This window comes from Ovis aries, chromosome 1 (genome assembly GCF_016772045.2).
Source record: "Ovis aries strain OAR_USU_Benz2616 breed Rambouillet chromosome 1, ARS-UI_Ramb_v3.0, whole genome shotgun sequence".
NCBI lineage: Eukaryota > Metazoa > Chordata > Mammalia > Artiodactyla > Bovidae > Ovis > Ovis aries.
The window spans coordinates 93,170,681-93,191,363 of NC_056054.1; the positions used below are offsets into that span (position 1 = coordinate 93,170,681).

At 43.0% G+C, this 20,683-nt stretch overlaps 1 protein-coding gene across 1 annotated transcript; it reads right to left on the reverse strand.

Moving 5' to 3' along the window:
• Nucleotides 1–656: 656 nt before the first annotated feature.
• On the reverse strand, nt 657–5,266 carry NHLH2 (nescient helix-loop-helix 2). Its single transcript, XM_027964902.2, has 3 exons — nt 5,089–5,266; nt 4,362–4,679; nt 657–2,564 (listed from the first exon to the last, which is right to left on the reverse strand). Exon 3 carries the CDS (start codon nt 2,554–2,556, stop codon nt 2,155–2,157), a length of 402 nt encoding a protein of 133 aa, XP_027820703.1. The 5' UTR covers nt 2,557–2,564; nt 4,362–4,679; nt 5,089–5,266; the 3' UTR covers nt 657–2,154.
• Between the last annotated feature and the right edge of the window lie 15,417 nt (nt 5,267–20,683).

Below are 20,683 nucleotides of genomic sequence, written 5' to 3' on the forward strand. Positions count from 1 at the left end.
TGCAAGTATCATGTCCTAAATCTGTGTCCTGATTAGAGGTCTCAGGGCTCCAACAGTAAAGTGCACCCTATTCTTAATAAGTACCATAAGGACTGAGAGTCATCATAGGAGGGGTCTTCTCATTGCCATTAAGTGGTCATGTGACTTAGACACTTAATCTCTTTGCACCTCAGTTTCCCAACTCTAATTTGAAGAAACTGGGTTAGTTACTAAATTTTCTTTTAGAGCAAAATTAATCTATGATTCAAGCAATGTTTTAATAGAAACACTCTAATTTTTTTCTTCACTGAGAGAAACATGATCTATGTCACCATCATATGTGGAGCGTCTATTTACAGACGGATCAATGTCCAAGTTCAGGAAGAGCACCAAACATCTCAATACATGTTACGATTTAGTTTTGTTGTTGTTGTTTTAATTAGTTGCTTTCTGAGGAACTGAGTCCATTAAGATATTTTATGCTCAGCAAGTATGTTCATTATTTTTAGACAGTGTGTTTAAAATAAAGGAGATAACTTTATTTGATACCTTTATTTATATGCAAAACAGCGCACCATTCATGAGATATGAAAAACTCGTCAGATAGAAACCAGATTATATCTATTTTCACTACAAAATATTGCATTATATAAAGCAACAGAGACACAAAAAAACCCTGAAAAGACTAAATTCTTTGGATAGCAGATGTGGTTCTTTTTTTTTTTTTTTCCCTTATCTCTAAAATACACTCCTTGTTTTAAGAGTTTCACAGCTGAGAACATGAAACATTATCAGGCTACAGACTTTTCTTTTTGGTTGTCACAGAGGAAAGTAGTTCTGAATTCTTTTTTCTTTTTTTTTTTTAGGAAAATAACTTAATTTCCTAAAACCATCCCACACACAAACATCACACGCGCACACACACACAAAGAAGCTACTCTCCTTTTAAACGGTTCGCAAAGTACTTTTCAGACATAACTACGGATAAGGATAACAACGCTTACTTTTTAAAAAACTATAATAGTGAAGTGCTAGTGTTGCTGATCTCACAATAAAAGAACCAACAAACATCTTAATATATAAAATATGTTTAGAAACAGGGAGGTGTGGGAAATTTGTTATACAAGTGCAATATAATAAGAGCAAAAAGAAAGACCACAGTATAATCTCATCAAACACCGTAAAAAGTTAGACATAATTATTCCACAAGGAGAAAGTGTAAACACTTGACTATAAATAAATTGGCACAGAGTATCCAAAGTAAAATTATCACCACTCTGAAAAATAAATGTCTGAAAAAAATACTCTACTCCTTCTAACATAAATAAAAATAGGTTGTCTTTTTCTAACTGCACCTATGGGTCCACATGTTTAAGGTCACAAATAGATGTTTTTGGATATATAAAGGGGCACTTCGCCTGAAAAAGCAATCAGATATTAAATTTTCCATTTAAATATGGATTCTCCTGTCTCCAGTAGCATCAGACCTTGGGGTTAAAAATCTCACCAAACTCGAATCTCTCCACAGTGTCTGTCTGTTCTCAATGTGTCTTTTTAGCCTTACCAAATAGTCTAGGCTTGTCTGTTTCATTTGGATTCTATTATAGCCTTCCTTTTCACAGCGGAACAGAAAGTTTTCTGTGTTCCACCTTTCTGGGCCTTAAGTCTTTGCCCTGGAGGCGATTCCCTCCCCTCCCCTCCGAGTGTTTGGTGATTTGTCAATTAGAAAAAATAGCCAGATAGTCTAAAGATGAAAGCCCAGACTCTGAGCTTCTGCCCCTCATCCTTTCAAAACGTGAAGATCTGTGGGAGATGAACGCAGGAGAACTCAAAGTCTCCAGTGAGCTAAAGCAACAATCCCTAAAGGGATCCTAACACGCGGAGCGGAGGCCTGGAGGTCACTCGTCTGGGTGCCTCCAGGAGCTTCGCCTTGCCTGAAACGCACTCCTTGCAGGCCCCAGGACTCCCCAGACAACCCCACCCTTCTGGAGTCGGAAACCTTAGAGTCGCCCGGCGGACAGGAGAGAACACAGCGCGAGCCTCCTCCCGGGTCCGAGGCCCGGTGGCCGCTGTCCCGCAGGGCCGCCGCCTCCACCGCCATCCCCGCGGCGGCCGCCCCAGTGGGCCGCGTTTCCCCCTCTCCCGGCCAGGCGGCCCCTCGCCGCGACCCCGGCCCTAGACGTCCAGGACGTGGTTCAGATAGGAGATGTAGCAGATGGCCAGGCGCAGGATCTCGATCTTGGACAGCTTCTTGTCCGGGGGCAGCGTGGGCAGCAGTTTGCGGAGCTCGGCGAAGGCCAGGTTGAAGGCCTCCACGCGGATGCGCTCGCGGGTGGCGTGGGCCGAGCGGTACTTGGCGGTGGCGCGCCGGCGGCGGCGCTTCTCCTCGCGGCTCAGCTGCGGCGGGTGCGGGTAGAGCGCGGCCCGGCTGCCGCCCTTGCCGTCGGCCTCCTCCACCGGCTCCAGGTCCGACACGCTGCCCAGCACCTTGGCGTCTGCGCCGCCCAGCGACTCCGGATCCGAGTGCGCCGAGCTGGGGTGGTCCGAGTCGGCGGCTTGGTCCGGACTCAGCATCATTTTGGAGGCTGAGGGGGGTCAGAAAAGCGATCAGTGAAAGGAAATGGGGCGGGGGTCCTTCTTTGGATAGGAGCGAGAGCGGGCGGGGGCCCAACCCGCCGGGCTTCCGCGCGGCCCGGGCCAGCTTCCCGCGGCGCCCTGGCTCGCTCCCCCGAGCGGGTCCCGCGGGGAGGGAGCGCGCCGAGGCGGGCAGACCCGAGGGCCTAGGCCCGAGCCTCCGCCTGGCGCAGGAGCCGGCGAGGCCTCGCCCTGGCCCAGGCCGCATCCCGGGCCTGATCCCGCGGCCTCCGGGAGGCTGAGACTGGCCTGCGGGCCTGCTCCGGGGAACCGCCGCCGGCCTGCGAGGCCGCCACTGGGTTTTGTGCTTCCTTTGACTAAATGCAACTCGGCCATTCCGCCTGCCTCACTTCTTCTCCGACCCTGGCAAACGAATGAATCCGAACGACGAATCCACCTGGGTTTTGCTAGGGCACGGGGAGACACGAAGCGCGCTTCCCGCCCAGAGGGCCTGGGGCGAAGCCGCGGGAGAGCCGGGCGCCCGCGGGCCTCGAGCGGGCCTGGGGCAAGGGGCGTCCGGGGTTTCAGAGGAACTCAGCCCTGAACACAGACGGCCCGGAGTGGGAAGGCTTCCCGGTACCCCCCGCTCTTTTCGCAATAATCAAGAGATGACGGAACCAACGTGAAGGCTCCTTTCAATAGCAAATGGACTCTTATGCCCTCGCAGGCTCCCGAAGCACCATCTGTCACACAGACAGCTACACACTTCGGGGACCTAGGGACGCGGCGACGTGGGATAAGACAATGCGCCCGCAGTCTGCCGACCACCTCCCAGGAAAAGGTCGGCGGCCGGGTGGCTGCAGGAGAGAAAGGAGGGAAGGCATCGGCCGGGGGGCTGGGGGAGTCGGGGGGAGGCGGGCACCGCGCCTTCTGCCCCGGCCCGAGCTGCAACCCCAACCCGCAAAGTTCGGTGCTGCGGAGCGGGGAGTCGGAAGCCCGCTGCGGTCCCCGAGGCCGAGGTAGTCTGGCCTCAGATTCCTCTAAGGATGTGCTCGTAGAAAGGCCGCTGTGCCCGGCTCCTCCTGGGCGCCTGGAGGACCAGCCCCGATTGCTCGCCTACTGGGATAGGGTCGCTCCCAGCTTTGGGGCTTCAGGGAAATTCGGGCTTCGAGAAAGGGTCCGGCAGGCAGGGAAGGCACCTGCTGGGGCTATGCGCACGGATCGCGGGCGGCGGGAGGGCGGACCAGGCTGCCAGCCCCGGGCCCCGCGTGTGCGGCTGGGCAGGAGGGGTGCTAGCCGGGGAATAGGTCGCGTCTGCAATGTGCGGGTTTGCTACTAGACAAAAGCTGGGGCTGTGCTATCTGCTTCCAGCATCGCACTTGCTTAGTTAGGTGCGAATTTGGCTCTAAGGCGGCTTTCATTTCCCTACGAGGAAAACAAGTCCTCTAAGGCAAAATAAAAACAAATGCTCCAAGTGAATTACATGTGACTCTTCGGGCTTTTCACGTACACGTTTATAGGTAGAACAGCTTGCAGCTACACCTTCGCCTTGAGAGGGTATAAATAAGTAGGCGAGTAATGGAAAATTACAATAAACCACCGCATAGTTGTAGATCGGATGAAAAGTTCCTGGGTTGCCCTCAAAGCATGTTAAATTCTTCTCCAGGTGTCTTTTAAAAATATTCATATACAGTATGTCGTATATGCATTTTGTTTTTTTCAGGCATTCATGAAATACTCTATAAATGCGATATGCATAATCTAACTTAGTTCCAAGCTGGGAAAAAAAGCGTTTAAAGGAGGCTTACCTTGTAAAAGCCCTTTCGATAATCTTTTCTCCAATCTTTTAGAGTTAAAATCCCAGGGAATAGCAGGGAGAAATTCCGAAATATATTAAAAGCAGCAAATATTTATTACATTCAAAAATGAAAAAGCAGCTGTCATCTCGCTGGTGTCCACAGCGAGGGACGGTATGAATGATTGTTCACTTAGTTGATAGATCAAAAAAAAACGCCTTTTCCTTTTAATTGTTCTCAAACATTTCGGGAAATTCGTTGTTGTTGTTTTTGTTGTTTTTTTAAACGATGTGTTGAAAAGTCTCTTGCCTCTTTTCCTCTTCTGGGTCTCTATAAATAACAAAAGAGATGCAGAGATAAACACAATCACATCAAAGGACTGATTCCTCCACTTTCTAATAGCGGAAGAATCAACAAGAAAGATGGTTAAGATAAGATTCCGCTCCTGTGAGGAGGACTCTTTTCCTTCCTTAATACGGCTGAGCAGAAACTGGGGAGTGCAAAGCAGAGATGCGATCTTGCTCAGAAGTGATTTTTTTTTTTTTTTTTTTTAGATAAGGCTTTGTTCAGCTGATGTCTCCCCAGTTCCCAGGAACACAATACTGTAACTCGGGGCTAAGCTTGCCTCTTCCTCTTCCCTCCTTTACTTGTATGTTGTATAAACAGACACCTATTTCCAGTTTCAAAGTCTTTCAAGGCTTGGTTACATCGTCCACCCCCCACCCCCTCCCTTCTTTACCTTGTAGCAAAATATATAGAGTCAGTGGCTTGGAGATGCTTGGAGAAAGGTTGGTGAAAAGTGAACGTCTCCCGGAGTACCAGTGACAGGGAAGCGGAGAAAGAGGCGAGAGGGTGGGAGAGCCAGAGCAAAGAGACAGAGATGCGTGTGTGGCTTCTTGGCTCTCTTGGTACCAATTGATTCAGCCTGGAGACGGTGGAAGAGATAAAGGCTTAAGAAGGGGGATGGAATTTTTTTCCCTAAATTGATATTTAATGGGAAATCCTATTGGACAGAAACCTGGACATGAGTCACTTAATTGGACTTGACATCTGTCACAGTGTGGGAGTTTTCACAGCCCAAATATTTTAGCAGATCAGATTCCCACTGAATCTGTGCCATAAAATATAACAGTTGAAAGCAGTCCGTGATAGAAATCTTAGCCTCTAATCAGAATCTCTAGCCATAACCAGGCTATTTCTCTTTTTCAGATTATTGATGCAATATAGCTAAGTGCAAATAAGCAACATACTGACTATGGAAAAATTCTCCTGGCATATTATAAAACTAGCATCCTCCCTTACAATTTAGGATAATGTTTCCATGTCCTGAACATGGAAATATATATTATATATGGTGCTACAATAACATAGATTTGCAATGACTAACATTTATTAGTGATCATTTACATTTTAAAAGACACTTCAACAAGGTTTGATGAAGCATATTCATGTTTTTGAGAGATATTCTGTCACTGGACTAATTTTCCCGTATGATTTTAAAAAAAGAAAAAAGAAAACCTTTCAATAGATTAAGTCATTGGTGAAACTGAGAACAGAATCCAGGTATTGTTATTTCGGGGATCATTATGTGAGATGATTCTACTTTTCTAAATATGTTTGTTTTTCTCTTCACCCACTCATTAATTCAGCTTAAAATATGGCATGTTACATGTGTTGATTATTGCAGTTCATCGTTGCTTATTTTAACATGTGAATATTCAGCTGTGTGGCAGTGCACTGGGCCAAGATGTAAACACTCACAAATCATCAGTGTATTCCAGCACATAATACTTTTGCCTCACATGACCCCACAGCCCTGAATTTATATACTTTATGACAAAAGAGAAATTCTACTTCAACTATTTGGTCACTTTGTAGAGATACTGTAATTCACCATCAATTACATATTATTTGGAATCACTTTAGCTCTTTTGATTGTGTAAGTTTAAAAGAAATAGAGTATTGCAGTCTTACCCCTCATCTCTCCAATCCCTGAGGCAGCATTTGTGGAAACAGGAGTCCTCACTTTCCCTCTGTGATCAATTTTGCCTTAAAAATGGGATCTATTGTCAAGAGAGGGGGGGTGATCATCCCATTCCTGGGTGTGATCCTCTGAGTTCCTCATGGCTGTCACCATTCCCGTTTGCCTTTGCAAACATTTTTCATCCTCTGGGAGATTCCTAGACCAGAATAGGGTGGAGTGGGGTCAGGGGGGCGGGGAGCACAAAGTGCCTCCACAGAAAGTGGGCACCAGCCATTTCCAGCCTTGCCTCTGCCAGCCCCAGTACAGAATTAAAGTTATATACCCTAGGACATTTAAGTGAAGGCAGGAACTGGCCACATTTGGGTAGGAATGGAAACAGGTGAGTGTATAAATTCCCAAGACAGTGAAGATGAAAGGAGAAGGGAGGTTTCCCCAGTCTGGCTAGGAACAGCCAACACTAAACTTTCACACATAATCATAAGTGTACAAACAGTTATACACCTACAGATACTGGTACTCTTCACCTCCCCCCGGGCCCCATCTCTCACACAAGTGGTGGGCTCTTACCAGACTCTTGCACATTCAGACTGATAGATAGAAAACCTGGTGGGTCTAATCACCGTAGCCCATGAGGCAACTCATGTTAGAGTGGGAAACAATTGGTATCTCTGGATACCCCAGTGTTGGGCGGAGGAAGGAGAAATGGGGCGATCAAGGCAGGCCAGATTCTGTTGTAGCGTGTGTGGATCCAAACACACTTTCTTTTGTCTTCAGGCTTTCTTCTTCCACACTTACAGTTGGCGTGTGCATAGCTTCACATATGAGTAAGCCCATATAAACAGGTACACACTCAGATTCATATACAACCATGCCTAGACATACCTTCATGGTCATAAACACGAATTCACACTTGCATACACTCATTCTTTCTTCCAGGAAAGCCCCCCACCCCTCTCCTACCACCACCTTCGTCTTTTCTAAGACACCCCTGGCACAGATGGCCCCACCTTCTGTGCTCTATAAGCGCTCTTTCCATATCTCGCTTAGAGACTACACACTGTGTTGCCAGGACTCTTGGTTTCTATGCCTGGGGCTCTCACTAGTCTGTGATGCTTCCAGGGAGGACCAGCACCCTTGTCTGAGACAAGGTGACAATGACTTGACTCCCTGGGTACAGAGGCACCCAGGATGTCTGTAACACAGGAACACTTCCTCCAAAAGACACCTATGGTTTCAGTTGTACCCGTTTTCTCTCCTATAATAGTGAGGATAACAATCCTGTCCAACTCACTTCACAGACTGGTAACGAAACTCACTGTATGTAAAGCTATTTTATAAAATACTAAGCACCAGACAAATTAAGATATTATGAATTATTTCCCCTAATACTAAATAATATTATTAAATCAGTGGGGAGGTGGTAAGCAGTGATTAAAAAAAAAAAAAACTTCCTGGCTCTATCATATGCCAGCCAGGTGAATTTAAGGAAGTTATGTAACCTTTCTGGACCTCAGTTTTCTATCTGTAAAATGGGATTAACAAAATTATGTCATGTTATATATTTTTTCCAAAGATGAGTGAGATAATGTGTGTAAAGCACTTAAACTAATGCTGAGTTTATTTAGTCTTTAACTTATAAATATATATTTATATTGTTTGGTCATTGTATCGTTGTCCAGTTGCTCATTCGTGTCCCACTCTTTGCAATCCCATGGACTGCAGTACGCCAGGCTTCCCTTCAGAGGAGTTGGTCCTTCAACGTCTCTCGGAGCTTGCTCAAACTCATGTCCATTGAGTCAGTGATGCCATCCAACCATCTCATCCTCTGTTGCCCCTTCTCCTCCTGCCCTCAATCTTTCCTGGCATCAGGGTCTTTTCCAGTGAGTTGGCTCTTATCATCAGGTGGCCAAAGTAGCTTCAGCTTTAGCATCAGTCCTCCCAAATATGTAATATTTAATTTACTGTCATGCTAAATAAGTGTTAATATTGTTAATATTATTACTATTATTCAATATAAATATGTATACAAATACATATTGAGAACAAGAAATATAAACGAAGTTACATGAAATATACACATATCCCGTATACTCACTCAGATTGTGTGTATCTGTATGTGTATGTTTGTGTGTGTATATATAGATATACATATGGCAACTAACCTAGAGTGATCACTTTTCATGTATCCAACATAGGTCAAGGGACTTTATGTGTATTAACTCATTTATCTTCACCACAAAGCCATGAGGTAGGCCCTGTTGCACGCAAGGAAACTGGGACACAGAGAACTAGTCTATTCAAGGTCACATAGTTAACAAATTGTAAGGCCAAGATTTAGACTCAGGTCGCAAAGAGTCGGACATGACTGAGCGACTGAACTGAACTGAGCTGAACTGGAGTACATATTCAGAAACTGCAACCACTATGCATTATTGCTTCTATGGTTATGGTTTTCTACACTAAGATACTCATACAGAAGAATTATTCACCAAAAGAAATGTATATTTTGAGAGAGAAATGTATATACACACAAGGATCATATATAAATTACTATATTTTGCATCCAGAGGTAGTCAGAGAGTCACAGTAATTTTTAAAAACTTATTGTGCATCTAACATTGTGCCAGACACTGTGAGACTACAAAGGCTTTATAATTATTTGTTAATTTCACTAGACAGCTATTTCCAATCTATTTTCTTAAATTTTGCACCCCATCAGTAAAAATTTTCAGCATACATATCCAGGGTATGTATGTTCATTATTAACAAACTTTATACATGTACTAGTGTAGCATATTTTGTAACTATAAGCATATGCAAAAAAGACATTTTAAGAGTGATAACTTTACTCATTAGCATATAAAAACCTCTAGCAGCATACTATTGGTAATAGATAGTTTTAAGAGCAATAAGCTTTATTTTACTATAGTTGTTGGTTAATCCTTTGTGATAACATGACTTGATCTGATTTGAAGTTCAACTTCTTTAGAGTCTGGTTTTTATGGCTAATATGGCAGAAAAAGATACAAAATACAAAATTCAAAGACCCCAATAATATAAAAATTCAAAGACCCAAATTTAAGTTCATTATTGGTTGTGCTAACTAAATTATGATTCTCATTTTTCTACCTGACCTATCAAATATGCCAGAGTGGAAGTAAAAGTTGCTCAGTCGTGTCCAGCTCTTTGTGACCCAGCTATTCACTCTTTGTGAATTCATGGAATTCTCCAGGCCAGAATACTGAAGTGGATAGCCATTCCCTTCTCCAGGGGACCTTCCCAACCCAGGGATCAAACCCAGTTCTCCAGCATTGCAGGCAGATTCTTTACCAGCTAGCCACCAGGGAAGCCCAAGAATACTGGAGTGGGTAGCCTATCCCTTCTCCAGGGGCTCTTCCGGACCCAGGAATCTAACCGAGGTCTCCTGCACTGCAGGCGGATTCTTTAGCAACTGAGCTAGCAGGGAAGCCCTAAATATGCCAAAGTTTTGTTGAAATTTGATTAGCAAATTTCTTTCTACTATGAATTATTCTTTTTTAACAAATGGGTTCAAAGCCCTGAATCTTTTTGTTTGGAAAATACTTTAACAGTTTGGGAATTCCTATTTCCAAGTGTTCTGTGTTCAAATACAAGAGATTTGGGGCTTATCTGATGGCTCAGCCAGTAAAGAATCTGTCTGCAATGAAGGAGACACAGGAGACACGGATTCAATTCCTGAGTCAGGAAGATCCCCTGGAGGAGGAAATGGCAACCCACTCCAGTATTCTTGCCTGGAGAATCCCCATAGACAGAGGAGCCTGGTGGGCTACAGTCCATGGGGTGGCAAAGAGTTGGACACGACTGAGTGACTAAGCACACAGCACACAGCAAGCTATTGACAGCTCTTTGTCATCAAAGAAAAACGAAGTTGGAACACTAACCTTAAAGTCAAATAATTCTTTGACTGTTTTGCCATGTGCTAGCCAGCGTATCTCATTGTGGGGCAGCAGAATATATGCTCTCTTCCAGTTTCCTATATTGCAAAGATTCAACTATAGTTTAATGGCCTCCTATTTCTAATAATTACTTGGCTCTATCTTGTGCCCTTCTGTTCCAACTTCCTTACAGAAAAGTCTTGCATAGGAATTATTTAGTGAATCAATTTTGTTTGTGATAGAATCTTTGGCCCCAGACCCTATATTTATTTGAGTTAAAGCAGTCATATTCTTAGTGGTTACACCTCCACAATTTTTCCATAAGTAATTTTTTTATTAAAGATCATTTTAGTGGTGAGTGTATCTTCTCCCCTACATTTTACCTTTAATGCCCTCTTAAAAAAGAGAAGCTTTTCACGTATTTCATTATTGAAACAGAATTTGTAAAGTACCATGGCTGAAGCATGTTGGAAATAGCTGCTGGTCTTTCATCCAACTAAGTAACAAACTTCCAACACCACATAAATTGTTTTAATAGCTGTTTCTTCACATCTTCAGCAATGTTTCTCAAGTGTCCATCAGAGGAATTTGCCAGTATGGGAATGCATTTTAAGTTTGTCACCCTGTTAGCTTCTGTGTACTCTTTCAGCCATTTCATGCAGTATGTGGCTTTTGCTATAAAGTAAAAAACCTCAAAAGAGACTTCTAAACTTTTATCATTATATTGAGTGAAATGTTTAAAAGTAGTAGATCTTGAGTATGGCAGGATTTTAAACATCCCTGAAAAAACTCAAGAGGTTTGCATTCAGGTTTTGGATGCTTTCTTTTTCTTTTTTTTTCAGTCAGTTCATTTAAGTATAGTTTTTATAGCATAAAATGCCCCCTTCAAACATGTTCAGTTCTATGAATTTGACAAATGTTACATTCATGTAACCATCACAAAGTACATAGCATTTTCACCCCCCTAAAAAGTTCCCTGTACCCCTTAGTAGCCAATCCCTTTATCCACACCTAGTCTCAGGCAGCTAGAACCTGATTTCTGTTCCTGTAGTTTTGCCTTTTCTAGATGACATAAAAATGGAATCATAGTATGTAAACTTTTGAGCCTGGCATCTTTCTCTTAGCATAAAGCTTTTGAGATCCATCCAGTTGCTGGGTGTATCAGATGTCCTCTCCTTACTATGCAGTAGTGCATGGTATGCATGGAACACAATTTATCCATTCATAAGACCTTTGAGTTTTTCCAGTTAGATATTAAGAATATAGCTAACAATCTGGTGTAACTGTGCACAGACAGGTACTTACGAGGGCATAAGTACACAGTTCTGGGTAAACAGCTAGAGGTGAGATTGTTAGCATGTATGGCGAGTGTTGGCTAAGCGTTATTAGAAACTGCCACCTGTTTTAGAAGGTAGCTGTACCATCTGCATTTTCACCAGCAACACTGTCGTTGTTCCACAACTTCCCCATGTTTGTTATTGTAACTTTAAAGAACATATTTTAAGCCATTGTAACAGGTGTCTTGTGGTATCTCACTGTAATTTTATTTTGTATTGACCCCCTTTTAGCTTTATTGAGATATATAATGTTTGTATTTAATAAATGGCATGCATTTAGAGTGTACATGAGTTTAGGCATATATGTACAACCCTGAAATCACCACCACAATCAAGATGGTGAACATATGCATCATAATCTTTGTAGCCCATCTCCTCTCATTGTCCCTTCTCCTCCCATGGAGAAGCTTTGGTCTACTTTCTGTAACTAGCGATTGTTTTGCATTTTTAGAATTTTGTATAAGTAGAATCATATCCTATGTTCTCTTTTTTGTTTACCTTCTTTCAATCTCAGTTATTCTTTTGAGATTCATCCATGTTGTTGCCTGTATCAAAGTCTGTCCCTTTTTTTCTTTCCTTTTTTTTGTTAAAGTGAAAGCAGGTTTATTGAGAAAGAACCACATTCCATAGGCAGAATGTGGGCCTTCACAGAAGGCGAGAACAGCCAAATCTATTCCTTGATACTACAGAGGAGTACTCATTTTACTGTTTCCAGGGAATTTCCTGGTGGTCCAGTGGGTTAGAACTCCATCTTTCTACTGCAGGGGGCACCAGTTTGATCCCTGATTGGGAAACTGCTGCTGCTACTGCTGCTAAGTCGCTTCAGTCGTGTCCAACTCTGTGCATCCCTATAGGCGGCAGCCCAACAGGGTCCCCGTCCCTGGGATTCTCCAGGCAAGAACACTGGAGTGGGTTGCCATTTCCTTCTCCAGTGCATGAAAGTGAAGTCGCTCAGCCGTGTCCGACTCTTCAAGACCCCACGGACTGCAGCCTACCAGGTTCCTCCGTTCATGGGATTTTCCAGGCAAGAGTATTGGAGTGGGGTGCCATTGCCTTCTCCGGATTGGGAAACTAAGATCCTGCAAACCACACAGTATGACCAAAACTCATTTTATCATTTCCAGAACTCTTTAGATAATTTTGTAGATATAAGTTCCTGTCTGGTAATGTGTTTCTTTTGCCTGGAGAACACCCTTTACTTTGATTACAGAGCAGGTCAGTTGGCACCAAATTTTCTCACCTACTATTTTTCTGAAAATGTCTTTATTTTCCTTTTGTTTTTAAAATATTTACTCTGGGTATAGAATTCTAAGTTGGTAGTTGTTTTCTTTTTTCTTTTTTTCTTTCTATACCTTAAAAACATACTTCATTTCTTTCTGCCTACATAGTTTCTGATGAGAAGTTTGCCTTAATACTTATCTTTGTTTTCCTATATATAATGTGTTCCTCTTCTCCCACAGCTGTCATTGAAATTTTTTCTAGATTTTATATTTTCATCAGGTTGACTATGATGCATCTAGGTGTGTGTAAGGTATTTGTTTGTTTATTTGGCAAATATCCTCTGTGGGGTTGTCTGGGCTCTTTGGAATAGTGAGTTACTGTCTTCATTATTTTGGGGAAATTTTTGGCCATTATGTTTTCAAATAACTTTTCTGCCTCATTAACAGCAGCTGTGCCAGGTCGGGAGGGGTGGTGGTGAGGAGATACCCCTCGTCCAAGGTAAGGAGCAGCAGTTGCTCTTTGCTGGAGCAGCCGTGAAAAGATACCCCACATCCAAGGTAAGAGAAACACAAGTAAGATGGTAGGTGTTGCAAGATGGCAGACACACTGAAACCATAATCCCAGAAAACTAGTCAATCTAATCACACTAGGACCACAGCCTTGTCTAACTCAATGAAACAGCCATGCCCTGTGGGGCCACCCAAGACGGGTGGGTCAAGGTGGAGAGGTCTGACAGAATGCGGTCCACTGGCGAAGGGAATGGCAAACCACTTCAGTATTCTTGCCTTGAGAACCCCATGAAGAGTATGAAAAGGCAAAATGATAGGATACTGAAAGATGAACTCCCCAGGTCAGTAGGTGCCCAATATGCTACTGGAGATCAGTGGAGAAATAACTCCAGAAAGAATAAAGGGATGGAGCCAAAGCAAAAACAGTACCCAGTTGTGGATGTGACTGATGATAGAAGCAAGGTCCGATGCTGTAAACGGCAATATTGCATAGGAACCTGGAATGTCAGGTCCATAAATCAAGGCAAATTGGAAGTGGTCAAACAGGAGATGGCAAGAGTGAACGTCGACATTCTAGGAATCAGTGAACTAAAATGGACTGGAATGGGTGAATTTAACTTAGATGACCATTATATCTACTATTGTGGGCAGGAATCCCTCAGAAGAAATGGAGTAGCCATTATGGTCAACAGAAGAGTCTGAAATGCAATACTTGGACGCAATCTCAAACACGACAGGATGATCTCTGTTCGTTTCCAAGGCAAACCATTCAATATGACAGTAATCCAAGTCTATGCCCCAACCAGTAATGCTGAAGAAGCTGAAGTTGAACGGTTCTATGAAGACCTACAAGACCTTTTAGAACTAACACCCAAAAAAGATGTCCTTTTCATTATAGGGGACTAGAATGCAAATGTAGGAAGTCAAGAAACACCTGGAGTAACAGGCAAATTTGGCCTTGGAATGCAGAATGAAGCAGGGCAAAGACTGATAGAGTTTTGCCAAGAAAATGCACTGGTCATAGCAAACACCCTCTTCCAACAACACAAGAGAAGACTCTACACATGGACATTATGAGATGGTCAACACCAAAATCAGAATGATTATATTCTTTGCAGCCAAAGATGGAGAAGCTCTATATAGTCAACAAAAACAAGACCAGGAGCTGACTGTGGCTCAGATCATGAACTCTTTATTGCCAAATTCAGACTTAAATTGAAGAAAGTAGGGAAAACCACTAGACAATTCAGGTATGACCTAAATCAAATCCCTTATGATTATACAGTGGAAGTGAGAAATAGATATAAGGAGGGCTTAGATCTGATAGATAGAGTGCCTGATGAACTATGGACGGAGGTTCGTGACATTGTACAGGAGACAGGGATCAAGACCATCCCCATGGAAAAAGAAATACAAAAAAAGCAAAATGGCTGTCTGGGGAGGCCTTACAAATAGCTGTGGAAAGAAGAGAGGCGAAAAGCAAAGGAGAAAAGGAAAGATATAAACATCTGAATGCAGAGTTCCAAGAATAGCAAGAAGAGATAAGAGAGCCTTCCTCAGCAATCAATGCAAAGAAATAGAGGAAAAGAACAGAATGGGAAAGAGTAGAGATCTCTTTAAGAAAATTAGAGATACCAAGGGAACATTTCATGCAAAACTGGGCTCAATAAAGGACAGAAATGGTATAGACCTAACAGAAGCAGAAGATATTAAGAAGAGGTGGCAAGAATACACAGAAGAACTATACGAAAAAAGATCTTCATGACCAAGATAATCACGAGTGATTATGATCACTCACCTAGAGCCAGACATCCTGGAATGTGAAGTCAAGTGGGCCTTAGAAAGCACCACTATGAACAAAGCTAGTGGAGTTGATGGAATTCCAGTTGAGCCATTTCAAATCCTGAAAGATGATGCTGTGAAAATGCTGCACTCAATATGCCAGAAAATTTGGAAAACTCAGCAGTGGCCACAGGACTGGAAAAGGTCAGTTTTCATTCCAATCCCAAAGAAAGGCAATGCCAAAGAATGCTAAAACTACTGCTCAATTGCACTCATCTCACACGCTAGTAAAGTAATGCTCAAAATTCTCCAAGCCAGGCTTCAGCAATACGTGAACCATGAACTTCCAGATGTTCAAGCTGGATTTAAAAAAGGCAGAGGAACCAGAGATCAAATTGCCAACATGTGCTGGATCATCGAAAAAGCAAGAGAGTTCCAGAAAGACATCTATTTCTGCTTTATTGACCATGCCAAAGCCTTTGACTGTGTGGATCACAATAAACTGTGGAAAATTCTGAAAGAGATGGCAATACCAGAGCACCTGACCTGCCTCTTGAGAATCCTGTATGCAGGTCAGGAAGCAACAGTTAGAACTGGACATGGAACAATAGACTGGTTCCAAATAGGAAAAGGAGTACGTCAAGGCTGTATATTGTCACCCTGCTTATTTAGCTTATATGCAGAGTACATCATGAGAAACGCTGGGCTGGATGAAGCACAATCTGGAATCAAGATTGCTGGGAGAAATATCAATAACCTCAGATATGCAGATGACACCACCCTTATGGCAGAAAGTGAAGAAGAACTAAAGAGCCTCTTGATGAAAGTGATAGAGGAGAGTGAAAAAGTTGGCTTAAAGCTCAACATTCAGAAAACAAAGATCATGGCATCTGGTCCCATCACTTCATGGCAAATAGATGGGGAAACAATGGAAACAGTGTCAGAGTTTATTTTTGGGGGCTCCAAAATCACGGCAGATGGTGACTGCAGCCATGAAATTAAAAGGTGGTTACTCCTTGGAAGGAAAGTTATGACCAACCTAGACAGCATATTGAAAAGCAGAGATATTACTATGCCAACAAAGGTCCATCTATCAAGGCTATGGTTTTTCCAGTGGTCATGTATGGATGTGAGAGTTGGACTGTGAGGAAAGCTGAGCACCAAAGAATTGATGCTTTTGAACGGTGGTGTTGGAGAGACTCTTGAGAACCCCTTGGCCTGCAAGAAGATCCAGCCAGTCTATCGTAAAGAAAATCAGTCCTGAAATACATTGGAAGGACTGATGTTGAAGCTGAAACTCCAATACGTAGGCCACCTGATGCGAAGAGCTGACTCATTTGAAAAGACTCTGGTGCTGCGAGGGATTAGGGGCAGGAGGAGAAGGGGATGACAGAGGATGAGATGGTTGGATGGCATCACTAACTCAATGACATGAGTTTGGGTAAACTCTGGGAGTTGGTGATGGACAGGGGGTGGCCTGGTGTGCTGCGGTTCATGGGGTCGCAAAGAGTCGAACACGACTGAGCAACTGAACTGAACTGAACCATTCTCTTATCCTCCTGGGACTCCAAACACAAGTATGTTATAATGTTTAATACTGTTCTAGCTCTTTTGGATGCTCTGTTATCTTGCTGTTAGTGTCCTTGTTTTATTCTTCTTTCACTTTGGATTTTTGTTCAGATAATTTCTATTGACAGATCTTCAAATTAAGTGATTCTCTCAGCTGGTTCGTCTGCTAATGAACATGCTGGAGGCATTCTTCATATCCAGTATTGGGTTTTCATTTCTAGCAGTTGCATCTTTCCTGAAGTTCCCCATCTCTTTATGCATGTTGTTTATCTTTTCCACTGTAGCCTTTTATATATTAATCATAGTTACTGTAAAGTCACTGTCTAGTAGTTTCAACATTTGGGTGTCACCTGAGTTTTCTCCTGTTTATCACATTGTCTCTTAACAGCAGGGTGTGTGTGTATGATATTTTGGAGTAAAAACCATATATTGCTTGTGGCACAAGAGAAAATAAAATAAATATAATTTATGCCAGGAAATAAGCATGACTGTTCTTCTGTTAAGTTGTTAACATGGAGGGCTGAGTCAGGAGAGTCAGTCTCGTTGGGAATTGAGCTGGCCTTGGGTTTTACTGGTGCTATGCTTACCATCAGTACCCCAAATTCTTTTAGTAGTGGACTGTCTTTGCCTTGTGCTTCAGATGGGAACTGTTATGCCAGAGGCTTTTCTTAGGATTGGTAATCCACCATCAGCTTTTAGGTTTCTTGCATGCTAGCACCACAGAGATCTCTCACCACAGACTCAGCCTTGGACAGATCATGCTTTGCTACTTCCACTGGGGACAAGAGAATTTCTCTGTCGTTCTACCCCAGTCTGAGTCTTAGGGGGAACCTATGTCCTTGAGCCTCAGATATGCAGTCCCTCTCTGCATTCCTGCTCTTCCTCCTGATGGCAGCCAAGTTCTGCTTTGTATTTATGCCTAATGTTGGGCAGCTTCCCCTCTCCCAGTGGTAGGAAATTTCTACTTGATATCAGTTGAGGATTTGAGGCTCAAGATGGTTTTGTTGTCCTCCCCTAGAGATAGTCTCTTCTTATGCCTTTCCTTCCTCCCACAGTGCATCTTTTTCCTGTGTCTTGAGCAACAACCTGTGCTGCTCCTCCCCTAGAAGCTTGCAGTTTTTGCTTCACATGCAAGAAGAGTCTGCGGAAGTGCATGGTGTTTCGTGTCAGACCCCACACTTGCTAGTTACCTTCTGTATACATGCTCTACCTCTAGTCTTTTTCATGAGCACTCAGTAGACGTCCAAAAATAAGGGCTTGTGAACAATGTAAACTCCTCTGGGTTAGGGCCCTCATTCTGAACTGACACACTAGCCCACACTTGGCCTTTGGCAGATCCTTAAATTTGTAGCTATTTCTCTTTCTCCTCTTGTGTCATAGACTGTGCCTCTTTCTTGAGTGCTCTGCCATGGGAGAGAGTTTATGTCTTCTGTCTCTCCTTAGAAGGGTTTGGGGGACTTCCCTAGTGGTCCAGTGTTTAAGACATCATGCTCCCAAGGCTCGGGGCATGAGTTCAATCCCTGGTCAGAGAACTAAGATCCTGCAAGCTACACAATGAGGCAGAGAAACAAGTTTGTAAACACAGGTTGTTCAATTGTCTTATTACCTCAGCTCTCTGATAGGTTCAATACAAGTTAGGGGTTTGGGTTTTTTTCTGGATTATTCTCATTTTTAGGATGGAAACAACATTCTCTGCAGCTTTTTACATCTAAATCAGAAGTGAAACTTCATGCTTAATATTTTAAAATCTTGGTTATTGTCATGGCATTGAGCTATCATTAGCTTTATCTCAAGGTAAAAGATACACTTAGATTGACTTTCATTATGAATTAATTAACATTCTTGATAATTTAGAGTTTTGGGACATGTTCTTATTGGATCTGTTTAGATCAAGATTGTTCTTTTTTATTAAAATGTGGTTGATGAGGGTTCCTTTTAGCAGTGGACTGAGTGACGGTTATCATTTTTTTGTTTCTTTGTGCCTGTATTATTAGTATTATGTTTAATTTATGGCATCTTTAAATGAATTTTTTAAGCCACTTGTCTGTTTGTGAGGGTTAATTTTCTTAAAGCTAGATAATATAATTGCAAATCCTCTTAACCAAGCACATCAAGCTGCAATGTGTCACAGTACACTGAAAGTGATTAAATGACTGAGATCTCCACTGACAACCCCTGTAAGTTTGATACATCCCACTCTTCCCCAAGGATCCTCTTATACTACACATGACTTATGATTATAGGACATAAATATCAACTGAGGGAACCAGGATCAATTCTCATATTAAATATTCAGTTCAGTTCAGCCGCTCAGTCGTGTCCGACTCTTTGCGACCCCATGAATCGCAGCACATCAGGCCTCCCTGTCCATCACCAACTCCCGAAGTTCACTCAGACTCATGTCCATCGAGTCAGTGATGCTGTCCAGCCATCTCATCCTCGGTCCTCCCCTTCTCCTCCTGCCCCCAATCCCTCCCAGCATCAGAGTCTTTTCCAATGAGTCAACTCTTTGCATGAGGCGGCCAAAGTACTGGAGTTTCAGCTTTAGCATCATTCCTTCCAAAGAAATCCCAGGGCTGATCTCCTTCAGAATGGACTGGTTGGATCTCCTTGCAGTCCAAGGGACTCTCAAGAGTCTTTTCCAACACCACAGTTCAAAAGCATCAGTTCTTTGGTGCTCAGCCTTCTTCACAGTCCAACTCTCACATTCATACATGACCACTGGAAAAACCATAGCCTTGACTAGACGGACCTTAGTCAGCAAGGTAATGTCTCTGCTTTTGAATAAGCTATCTAGGGTGGTGATAACTTTGCTTCCAAGGAGGAAGCGTCTTTTAATTTCATGGCTGCAATCACCATCTGCAGTGATTTTGGAGCCCCCAAAAATAAACTCTGACACTGTTTCCACTGTTTCTCCATCTATTTCCCATGGAGTGATGGGACCAGATGCCATGAGCTTCATTTTCTGAATGTTGAGCTTTAAGCCAACTTTTTCACTCTCCTCTTTTACTTTCATCAAGAGGCTTTTTAGTTCCTCTTTACTTTCTGCCATAAGGGTGGTGTCATCTGCATATCTGAGTTTATTGATATTTCTCCCAGCAATCTTGATTCCAGCTTGTGTTTCTTCCAGTCCAGCATTTCTCATGATGTACTCTGCATATAAGTTAAATAAGCAGGGTGACAATATACAGCCTTGACATACTCCTGTTCCTATTTGGAACCAGTCTATTGTTCCATGTCCAGTTCTAACTGTTGCTTCCTGGCCTGCATACAGATTTCTCAAGAGGCAGATTAGGTGGTCTGGTATTCCCATTTCTTTCAGAATTTTCCACAGTTTATTGTGATCCACAAACTTAATTTCTTTATTTTTGAATTTATTTTCGGCTGCACTGGGTCTTCATTGCTACATGCAGGCTTTTCTCTAACTGTGATGCGTGGGAGTCCCTCTCCAGTTGCGGTGTGCGGGCTTCTCGCCAAGGTGGCGTCTCTTGTTGAGGAGCACAGGCCCCAGAGCATCCTGACTTCAGTCGTGACAGCTCAGTTGCTCCGCGGCATGTGGGATCTTCCCGGACCAGGGATTAAACCTGTGTTCCCTGCATCAGCAGGCAGATTCTTAACCACTAGATCACCAGGGAAGTCCTGATTTCTTTTTTTAGGTAAAAAGTTTGTTAGAATATTAGAAAGAGAAATTAGAAATGTAAGAAATTATAGTATTTTCTCCCCAAACTTCAACAGATGTTCCTGTTCATCTCCCTGGCTTGCATATGTCCTACTTAACAGACGCTGCAATAGACTGAGTGCTTTGAGGATGGAACTTGCATCTCAGTTGCTGTTCTTCTCAATGCCTGGCATAGATCTGATATTTTGTGCTCTGGCAAATTTTGTACTTGTTGCATAAGTACCATGAACACATGGTTCCCAACCTCAGGAAGACTTATTTTTCACCAAATGGATTGAGTCAATTATGACAGCCATGTTAAAAAAAAAAAATAGAATAGAAGCCTCTCTAAGATACTAT

What these genes read in the sequence shown, in the direction of transcription:
- NHLH2 (XM_027964902.2), bottom strand. Translation starts at nt 2,556, where the DNA reads ATGATGCTGAGTCCGGACCAAGCCGCCGACTCGGACCACCCCAGCTCG.